Below are 12007 nucleotides of genomic sequence, written 5' to 3' on the forward strand. Positions count from 1 at the left end.
TTTCTTTGAAATAGAATAGATTTCTTCTACGCTATCGAGGAATCACAAAGTCCATAGTCAGGTTTTTGATGAAGTATGAAGTTAGAGAAAACGTTTAAAATGTTTAACTTTTTTTAGTTCATTAGGACCCAATTCGTTCTATTGGGGTAAGTGGTAGGTTTCATATCATTAGTAATTTTCGAGTTATGCACGATCTTCTGTATTTTATCAATTTTGCCATCTATGAAAACCATTGAGGCACCGGCATAGATTTCAAAAAATCTTCTTTGGAAACTGTTTGAAGCGGCTTCTTCAGAGCAAGCGCAATTTTGTCGTAATTCACATGTGTCAAGATTGTGGCAGTTTTTATTCATTAGGGAGAAAGCCGACTAGTGTTTTTATAATTTCGGAGGTGGACATCTGAAGATATTATTCAAATGCTATTTATACTATCTATTCTCCTCATTTGGATATTGAAAGAAGGGAATTCGGTTTTCACAAATTGCGAATTTGCTTCATACAATTTCATACATCTGTAAGCAATCATATTAAAAGCAGAATTGAATTATAGAATTACATTTCACGTGAAATACACAAATCAATATTATGTTCATATACAGGTTGAGGCAGATCAAAATAATTATATTCTTGGTTTTATTGTACAGGGTGTTTCACAGCGATGTTTAATTGAATGTTTTCGGAGAAGTAATCAAAATCAATTATGCTGAAAAATTTCATGTTGCGGTTTTCGACAATGAGCTTTATCCGTTACATATTTTCAGACCTTTTCAACTTCCGGTTATATGCCGGAAATAGATTTCTAGTTCCTTATTTCAAATGGCACACGCAGTATATCTTTGCATCGTTAGATAGCCCATTCGGTGACAACTCCAACAGTCTAAGATTTATGTGTTATTGAGATCCCTATAATAAAAATGCTGAAAACCAGAAAGGTCACAATTTTCGTCGAAGATCAAGAGGATCAGCGAATTGATCGAAACTCAATATTTTCAAATTAAAACCCATATTTCTTATAAAGTATATATTTGAGACTGGGTCATCAAGTAAATCATCAAGGTAGAATTTTGAACTCGGAGAGAAGAGCAATTTTGAACTGCTTGATTAGTCTGTTATTTAATTGTTTGTTGGTATTGTTGAGAATCCACAAAAAATTCACGAAAAATCAAAATAGTTTATCGAAACATCGAATTCAATTCTAATCAATTAAAAAACATGACATCCGCTCATTTTGATTTGATTTTGCAGAATTTGGGTGTCATCTGCCAAACGGCTGCATACATAAGTCGGTTCTTTACAACTAGTAAAATATTTTGTTTCAATTCATTTTTGTCGGTATTTTAAAATATCAGAAAAAATTCAGATGCCTTGAACTCTAATGAGATCATATAAGAAAAGGCAAAATGGACCCTTACCTAACACCCAGTTGCAAGAAGGAGTCCATTAAATCAGCATTAATTAATAGTGCCTTAAATTTGATGTTTTCATTATTTCAATGCCTGTTGCAAGAACTTGATTTTTCAATAATTTTCGTTCCAATAGTTAATGTTTCGGTAATGAATTCATTAAAAGAATTATGACATTTCTCCCGAGAAATGGCATTTCTAGTGTACAAACCATAGTGTAACTAATGAAACCGTGGAAAATGCAAAAATTATATCTATGCTATGAACCTAAATTATTTTTAGTGTCAGTTGTGTTGACGGTGTTGTTTGACGGAATTTATATAAAATGATTGCTACAAAAAGAAAAAGGGGTTGCAACTACACCGCCGAAGAAACGACTAAACTATTAGATCTCTTTCAACAGTAAGTATCATATCATAATATAATTCAATTCATTATAATTCCATTCATTGATGTTATCATGTTTCAGTATAGATTCAGGGAAGAATTAATTTTTATTTATTACTTTAATGTACAGTATATTTTACTTCATAGGTATCAGTCCAGTATAGAGGATAAAAGGACAGGAACTATTTTTTTAGCCCGCAGAAAAGAAGCGTGGCAGAAGATTTGTACTGCATATAATGCTGTCGCCACGAGTGGGGTCCGAACAGTGGAAAATTTGAAAACCTTTTACGACAATAAGAAGCAGAAAGCAAGAAAATCCTTGGCAGAATATAATGTAAGGCTAATTATCAAATACATAATAATAAAAACTAAAATAAATAATCTCGACAACACAAAAATATATATAATGTTGATGTTTTCAGAAAAAAGAATTCATGAAACACCAGGCTGAGCTGTCGTTACAAAATGTAACAGGAGATGAATTGAGAACAGCTCTAGAACACGAAAAAACTGATAAGGTTAGTTTAACTCAATCAGAATTTGATGTTAATTATTGTTACAGAATATTGATCTTATTTTATTCAGGGTCAGTGGAGTAAAACTGGCGGTGGTAATTGGTGTCCCACTATAACAGAGCATGACCAGAAAGTTCTGGCTATTTTGAAGGATCAAGTAACACCTCTGCCGAATAGCAGTGATAGTGCTGCTTTTTACTTCAAAGGTGATGAATCAATAAAATATTTCAAGTTCTTTGTTCAGATATTGAAACTCTCTCATGAATTCCTACAGATCATTCTGGGGACATATTCATCGACTTGGATGAACCTAATGTTTTGGTACCAGCAGATGAATATCAAGGAACAGGTAAACAAGTCGTTTTGTATGTATATGTACCATTATAATTTACTTCCAAAGAAAGAGTCCTCATAGATAATAATTATAAATTATCACACATAATACTATTTTTATCTTGTGTAGGTTCAAATGGAAATGAAGTTGGAGAACAACTTGAAAGTGAAGGAAATATGAGAGGTTCAGTTAGATTTATTTTATCAACCTATACTGATATGGCTTGTTATTTCTAGGTGACATGGAGACAGTAGCAGACTATGATATGAACTTGCCCAGAAATATTGAAACAAAAAAGGAAAATGGTGATTGATTGCTACGATATCTGTTATTAAATGATAATCCCTTTCAAAAATATTATTGGCGGTTATTTGCATATTTCATTTTCCAGTTTCATCCCGATCCCGAAAACCTAAGAAGAAGAAAACCAAAAAGGAACTTGTTATAATAATTACAAACAATTATATTTTAAGCGGAAGTGCCAAAATGCATATCTCCAGAAACGAAAAATATTGCAAGATATACGGCTGCGGCAACAAGAGCACACAATGTTAAAAAAAAATTGATTTTGAAGTAGAATTAATGCAAAAACAACATAATATGAAATATAAATGAGTGGTAAGATCCAACTAACGTTGCTGAAAATATGCTCTCATCAATATTTTTATAAAAATAATTTCCATTTGTTTTTCAGTGGAAGTTGGTGGTAACATTTACTAACCTCACCTAACCTAACCGGGTCCCATATATCCTGGACTGATGAACATTTTTTATATCGATAATTTCCTTCGTTTCCTTTTCCAAACATTTTTTTCAATCAAAACATTACAGGTTTCATCGGTAGTTTTAGTAAGGTTTGACAGTGTACTAACAGTAATTGTGAATAATTCTTGAGACTGATGTGTAATAAAAGTTATCCCTTGAAGAAAAATTGCTTTATTTCAACCTATTACCAATATACAGAGTGGAAACCAACGAAATGCTTTGTTCATATGTTAGAAGAAAATTTTGTTCCATAAAGGGTTTTTTAATAATAATAATAAGTTATTTATTTCAACAGGTAAATACCCAGTTACAGAAAATAACTTAACCTAGCATAATGAAAGAAACCAAGCTAAATTGCTAATAACGAAAAGGAAGAAAAACAAAATTGAACGAAAAGAGCCTGTTGCATAGTATCTCAGCACTATAAGCAGTTGAGTTCTCGCATCAATTGCTTTAGAACGCCTTGTTTCAGGTTCAATCAGATGTTCAATTTTACTCAGCAAATGCAGAATACATGGTTTATTGAACCTGAATCTGGATCTAAACTCGTTGTCATCATATCTGTTCCATAGGTCCTTTCTGTCCGGGATATTTCGGGAAGTAGTCGTTTCTCCATCGGATAGAGATGAGAGACTGGATATGCTCGACAAACTGGACATAATATGTAGCGAATAAAAGTGATTTCCAACAATTTTCACTCCAAAAAACGTCTGAATTATGACTTGCGTCAATTAAATGAATATTTGATGGGACGAAACTGGATCATTAAATTTTTAACCATAAATATAATATAATACTTCATTTGAAGCAAAAACTGTTTCCTGCAACAGGAAATATCGATAATAACGTGATGATGATTGGTGTACTTTAAATTAAACGAACAACTAATGTTTTCATTAAATCTGTTTCCTTGCAACAGAAAACCCCGTTTAATAAAGAATTAAAATTTTAAAGAGACCATTACAGTATAATGAACGTTCCTGCAACTGGGTGTAAGTCTATTTTCCTTTTCAATGAACGTAATTAATTTTTATCACTTATTCTTCATCAAATAGTCTAACCCCCTATCTGTGGTACACTGCATGCTCATAAAGTGAGAATGTGTCGATCGCTTATTCGTGTTTCGACAAGATTTCCGAAGGGCTTAGTGCTTAGTAATCCCCAGAAATAATCCCGAGCTCTTTAAGGATTACTAAGCACTAAGCCTTTCGATGAAGTACTCGAATTACTAAGCACTAAGGACTGGTTTTAAAAAGTGCTCGGGAGCACAAAGAGGCTTCAAGTGCTTTCACAAGCACTAAGCACAATGCTTTGGCACAGCTCTGATATGTCCCGACAATCCATTACAGGCATTAGGGCCGTTTTGAAACGGAACTACCAAAATTTCGTACCAGAAAATCACACCACGCATAAAAAACATTATACGAACCATCCCGAAATTACACGTCACAAGACGATTTGAAGAAATTTCTTGATGGGGTAAATACATCCCTACGCAAAGACATATTATTTTGTGATCATTGTTCTTGCCACCGAACGAAAGTGGAAGATCTTTATTTTTTTTTTTTTGAGCTGGCAGATCTTCTTATCAGATAAACCGAATCTCCTGGACTGACTTCAAACAGTTTCACTTTTGTGTGTTTTTCTGTTAAGGCCTAATATATTGTTCGATTTTTATACATAAATATGGTAATGCTTTCCTTGGCATACATGAAGTGTTAGATTCCGCGAAAAATTGAAATCTATTATTTGTAAGACTTTTCATTACCTCTTGTGAAACTATCTACTATGGAATTGAACCCTCTACCCGCTGGATTTTATCAGCGACACAGTTTACGGATTTGTGAACGTGTGAGCTCGAGACTGAAATGCCGGGTTGTTGAAGTAAGTTGAATTTCATATAAGTTTTGTAAGGATTTTTTAATATTTTTTAATGCATAATCAAAGTATTATTATCAAACGGTGGAACACGCCTTGTAGAGATAACGTGGGCAAAATTTGTTGTTATAATAATTTCTGTTTTTCGGTACCTGATTCCATAATTTGCTGTCAAGATTTTAATTCAGTTTTGAGATAATGATCTGATTTTATTGAGAATAGTATTCGACGCTGTGCTAACTTAGATGTACAGTGCGAGTCCTTTACTATTTTTTTTTTTTGAGTCCATCCATCAAAGTACATCTGGCTTATTCCATTGTCAATCGCGTAGATACAAGAAACTACAAAAATTTTCTCTTTTCAACAGAAACTAATGTAAGGGCACCTCTCTTGAATAGATAGTTGCTACAGGATCTTCAAGAATCTTGAACTGGAAATTCTCGTGGAAATTCGTGTCTTATAATTTTTTCTTTTTGTTCTTTATATATGTTCATATAACTATTCATAGATATTTATTTATACATAGTGAAATAAAAACGTTTTATTGGAAGTACCTACCTACCTATCACTCCAATCAGATATATTTTCTTAATTGATTCAAATATGATATCTGGTAAACCTTCTCATATGAGAAGAAGCTAGACTTGTTTTTTAGGGTAAATTATCCGAATTATTCTTTTGAAGATTTGAAACAACTAACCGCTTCGAGCGAAATAATACAACATTGTTCTTCTACATTGTTCGGAGATAGAAAACAGTCAAACTGTAAAGCTATCGTTACATTTACTTGGAGAAACACAAGATCTTTCTCATTGTATCTTCAAAAACCTTCCATTTTAGTGTCGCAAAATATTGTGATAAAAACTTGTAATAACTCGCGCCAAAGCAAGATAGCTTCCACACCAAAATTAGTAATAAGTCCCATAAAAGATTCTGTTCTTCAAATCAGACCATCCGACAGTTCTTCTGATAACCCAAGTTCATTAAGCGCTACTAATCCTACGGAAAGTCCGCCAAAACTATCACCTATTCAGAAAACAGAGTTCGATTGCAATGAAAATGACGTTTTGGAAGCAAAAAAACACGCAGAACATATCTCTTCTATGACATCAATCGAACATATTTCAACTTATAACGAATATATTTCCAAGTCTTTATTATGCTTGAGCCAAACACATACAAAAAATGATCACATTTTACCTGAGAATTCCAAAAATATCAAAACGGATAATTTGCCAACAACATCGTATAAAGACTGCATAATCGTGGAAGGCTCCTTTATTGTTGCATCAGTTGAAATGGATGATATTTCACGTAACGGAGAACTCTGTGATAATAACATACTTTTGTTAACAAAGAAAACATTTCTAGAGGTGAATAATGTATGCGTCATTAATGTAAAATCTAAGAGATATTTGAAATTAAAGGATACATACAAAATATACGCCTACTGTAAACATAGTTGAGAAAAATTCATTTATATAATAGAAAACATACATTTCAAATGCGATCATAAGGTAACGCTTTTGAGTTCATCATTGAATTACAATCATAAAGAAACGGTTACCAGATATTTGAAAGTAATCGAGAGAAAAATAGTTATGGGCAAATTGAAAAATGTCAAACCTTCTCGATATAGAACAACTACTACTGTTCTTCAATCGGCCCCAAAAATTCTTTCAGAGGGAAATTTACAAAATATAAAATCGGACGCTGTCATCCGCAAAGTCAGGTCCCAACAATTAGGGAGAAATGATATACATAAAGATGACCTCATTGATTTATTTATTATTGATGCAACGAATTAATACAGCTTATATCAAAGAGGTGGGACAACCCTTTCTTGTATATATGTTCAGTAAGCAGCAACTAGAAATTGTTTCCAAATGTGCTTAAGACGGCATTCGACCCATCTTACACTTAGATGCCACCGATAATGTGGTAAGGAAACCACAATTTGTGGATAAAGGGGTTTTTTATTATGCCGGTGTCGTACATATCGGATTCAATGAAAGGATTGTCCCAATCACAGAATTGATAAGCTGTAGACACGATGCCGTTTCTATTGGAGTTTGGCTCTCAAAATTCAAATATTTTTCTGAAAAGTATGATAAAAAGTGCCTATTTCCACTGGAGTGATCGATTTTATCTTCGTAATGAACATTTATTTATTATTTATTTTTTCAATAAAATGTACGTGGAAGAATATTTGGAATACACATTCGGACTTGTTTCTTCAGAAACCAACCGTAATTCAAATAATTCTCAACATATTACTCCGGTTTTTATTTGCTGTACCCATTTTTTCAAAATCATCGTCGAAGATTTGAAAAGGTCGAATTTTGATCGATATGTTATGAGTCAAATCAATGAAATAATGGCAGCAGTATTCAATTTAACAACATTATCGTCCTTGGTGAAATGGTTTGAGAATCTCGTCATAATATTGTGGTCTCGAAATTATAATTCAGAAGTCAAAATAGCAATGGAGGATCTTCTCAACATTTTCTGCAATAGCGAAGAATTCGAAAAGGAATTCAAATATATAGAACCCCCAGCAGAACCCAAAGCAAGAGATCCTCTATACAAAACAAGTCCATTTTATAGATCGTTCGAAACGAAATACAATGCGATAAAGAGTGGAATAACAAATCAAAAGCAATCTGGAAACAACAAGTACTATAACAAAGAATATATACTGAATGTTTTGAGGAAGTATATACCGTTTCTACCCTTATGGACGAGCATTATATCTGGCAAGAGACATGGTAATGCTCCTGTTGAAAACTGGTTTTCTGTTGTCAAGCATTTGGTTCTTGAAGAACTAGAAAACCAGAAGACTAGTAAAGTGATTCGTTCACTCAGAATAAAATTTTTGGCTGTTCATAAGGAAATTACTTTCAATATTCCTAAGAGTGGATGTGCTTCGAGGCGAAGGGTGAGAAACAGTTTCGATAAAAGAAGCTGTCCTAATATTTTATATTTTGACGGAATTGACTATCTGGTCGTAGTCGACTATTATTCTAATTGGATAGAAATGATAGAATTAAAACAACTAGAATCAAAAAGTGCTCACTTTGTTATTTTCAAGCTTGAGCCCATTTTCGCCAGATTTGGCTGGTATTTTCATCTCAGACAATAATCCTTTCAATAGTTCAGAATTGTCAAAGTTCGCTCAGAAACGGAATATTAGTAATAACGTCTACTCCACTTCATCCTAAATCTCATGGATGCTGAACGTTTAGTAGGTATTAGTAAAAATTTACTTAGAAAATGTTATGAAGCAGACATTGATATTTTTGATGCATTGTTAGAATAACCGTATATCACCTTTTTATCTGGATTAAGTGTGTCACAAAGCGAATTTTTACAGAATATAATATTGCGAAGTTTTTTTGCTGCAAGCAGCAATATTTTAATGAAATCTCCAATTATAGATAATAATGCAATCAAAAAACTTAGGCTTAATAATAAAAGGTCTTATAACATGAATGCTCCTACTCGTTCTCGTTTCAAGGATAGGGTGATAATCAGAAATGATTATATGAATTGTTGGGTCCCAGGGGAGATAATAGAAAAGCTGACACTCCCAGATCCTATTATGGTAAAGAGAGAGTCGTCACCTAGATCCTTTCAGTTAAACAGACCCATTGAAATTGATTTTGGAGACAACAATCTAGATTTAAGCAGTGATTCAAAAAATGATGAATGTTTCCAATAATGTAGTCTATACATGAGCTGTAGTAGAAAAATTGTCAAGCCAGTTCGATAGGGATATGAGAAATGTTAGATATTTGTTATACGGTTATATGGTATTTAGAATTCAATCTTAAGTTGTAAAAGAGATGTACTTAATGGAATGTAATTGGCAACACTCGTCAGGCTGGCTTCCCTATTTTACAATGTCAATTAATTAAAAAGCTAGTGAAAAGACAAGGTGGTTGATAGCTTAATATAGATTTTTGGAATGAAACTAATATATCACAAAGGAGACTTATTATTTAAAAATAATAAAATATAAAGTAAACAATCTAAAATTCACCATTTCCGTTGAAGACTTAAACTGGGCAGAGCTGCAGATTCAACGGGTCGTTTTCAACCAACATTCAATGAGGAACAAGAAGAGTTTGTAGTAAAATTGTGCAAGAAAATGGATGAAAGATTTTTCGGCCTCACCTTAAATGATTTTAGGCGCTTGTCTTATGAATATGCTTCCGCTAATAAAATAGATAACAGATTTGATCAGTTGTCAAAAATGGCGGGCGTGAATGTTTTTCAAAACTCATCCTGAACTAGTCATTAGGCAATCTGCAGACACCAGTCTTGCTCGAGCTATGGGTTTCAACAATGTTCAAGTTGACAGATTCTACAGAAAATTGAAAGACTTGTAGCCCCTAGGGCCCCTCAAGCTTTGAAAAGCTAACTGATCGTCGCTATACAACTCGTAAAAACTGAGTGGGAGATGCGAGGCAGGATATCAAATGAAACACACAAACATTCTCTTTTTGTGTGTAAAAACTAACAAAATTCCTATTTTCGGTATTTTCGGTATTAATATGGCTCATTATTTTCCATTCTTTTCATATTTGAAATCCAAACAATGATTATGCTCAGAGAAAATAAGAATATAGAATGTTTCTGATCGACTGCGTGAAAGTTCGAATGGTCTTCTTCACGACCAAGATTCCAATTCCACGAATTCTGTTCACGAACTATGAACTGATAACGTGAAAATACCGGTCCATCCTGCCCAACTTTAGCCTCAGTATATATACACTCTTCGTGAAAGTAGAAAACTGAATGAATCCTACTCTATACCTATCATAACACAAGGTCATTATAAATTATTTTATTCCATTTTGACGTTTATACACTACATTACTCAACCCATAGAAACAAGGGTAAGTTGACGTTTATCCATTCAGTGAAATAATTTTTTTTAACTCACAAGTGAAATAAAAAAACATGAACTTGACTAGATAAATGTCATTTTGATCTTGTCGCTATGGATTGAATAATGCCCTAGCAACAATCAATCGAAGCGATACCTTTCATGTCATTTCATAAATTAGATAATTCTCTGGAAAGTGTTATCATTCGAATCCTAATCGAAATGGAATAAAACTTAGAACATAGAATATCAGGAAGGAGCTTTTTCGAATAAATTTGACGGGAATTGTGCGACGAAAACGGCCATATTGGTCTTCCAAATTTTGAATTGAAAAGTGGCAGACTTGGAAGTCAAATGAATAAAGTTCATCAACTTAATTTTGGTAATTTGGATTCTTGAAATTTGTTGGAAATAAGGATTTTGGATATTTTATCGTGAATACTTGCTATTTAATGTAGTGCAGTCAGTGTTATAATCCTTTTTAGTATTCCTACATTATATTACAAAATCGGAAAACATGGTTGGTTGTGCCGCTTGTGGCTATTGCTTAACATTAAAAAATGAAAATTCCAGTATTACATTTCATAGGTAAGTGATTTTTTAAGTATGGTAACGTTAATCCCGTATTAGTGTCTTGTTGTAATTGTTCTAGATATTATATGTATATGTTTTTGTAGAGTCCTGAAGAAGGCCTGCGACTGCGGCCGAAACGTAGACGAAGAATAAAAAAAAGAGAGAAAAATCTAGTCTTTCACTGAACATCTCCCCGTCATACCCCTTACCAATATATACATGATTTTTTTAAGCTGAATATCAGGTATTGATTATGAGTTTCTGAATTTCATGACATAACAAACTTATCCCATGACAATAACACTCCATGGGCGTGGGTGATGTTAAGTCATAGACCTTATAATAATACCATTGAGAGCCTATATATAGCCAAACAGATTTAGGCGGGGTGAATTTCCGCTTTGATTATCAATTTGAACGAGCGTGAAAAAGCTTCTGACTTTACTTCAGTGCTTTCCTAATTTTTTTGATTATTCAGAATCAACTGACTATTGAAGTAATTTTTTTGGAAACTTCATCGCCACTGTTGAAACGGAAACATAAGTCGGCCATATTTCTCCTCTATTCCGGTCAAACTGAAATATGCAATATGCTCCTTCCTGTTCTATATTCTAAGGAATAAAATTTTATATACAACACGTGAGTCAAAAATGTTTATTCATTCGAAGAAATAAACATTCATTTAACACACTTGTTGTGATTTGTATAAATAACTTATAATATCATAAATTTCATAAATATCATTAATTTCAAAATTCAAAATTATTTAATTCGAACCCGAATAAAGCCTATGGCGCGTAAAATATGAAAAAGATTGAAATCTCAATCTCTGTTATATATTATCTGTGGTTATTTTGTTCAAAATCCTCAAAGGTCTTTTGCCATCCATTGTTCGAAATCTTTTGTGAAAACCTTCCGTTCTTTTGTTCGAATTGTATTGTCGAAATTCTTTTGTTACTCTTTTGTTGAAAATATCTCGTTTAAGTTGTTTTGTTATATTCTACTGTTGTAAATATCTTGCTTAAATTCTTTTGTATATATATTCTTTTTTTTTTAATTATTTTATCGTTATCTTTTCAAAATTCAAATTCAAATTTTTTTTAAATTCTTTTTGTTCGAAGTCTTTTCTTGGAATCATTTTATGAATATGTCCGGCGAAGGTAAAGGCATATTAAAAAATTATATATTGATTAAATAACTAAATTTTTTTTATTCAGATTTCAGTGTGAATCATTTCCTACTCCTCGATAGATCTGATGAA

The 12007-nt window shown here is 32.7% G+C and overlaps 1 protein-coding gene across 1 annotated transcript; it reads left to right on the top strand.

The window, feature by feature from the left end:
- Positions 1 to 1418: 1418 nt before the first annotated feature.
- LOC123306966 lies at positions 1419 to 2952 on the top strand. The gene is made up of 5 exons (XM_044889167.1): positions 1419 to 2124; positions 2213 to 2308; positions 2376 to 2670; positions 2769 to 2822; positions 2876 to 2952. Exons 1-5 carry the CDS (start codon positions 1864 to 1866, stop codon positions 2950 to 2952), a joined length of 783 nt encoding a protein of 260 aa, XP_044745102.1. The 5' UTR covers positions 1419 to 1863.
- The last annotated feature ends 9055 nt before the right edge of the window (positions 2953 to 12007 follow it).

This window comes from Coccinella septempunctata, chromosome 2 (genome assembly GCF_907165205.1).
Source record: "Coccinella septempunctata chromosome 2, icCocSept1.1, whole genome shotgun sequence".
NCBI classification, from domain to species: Eukaryota; Metazoa; Arthropoda; class Insecta; order Coleoptera; family Coccinellidae; genus Coccinella; species Coccinella septempunctata.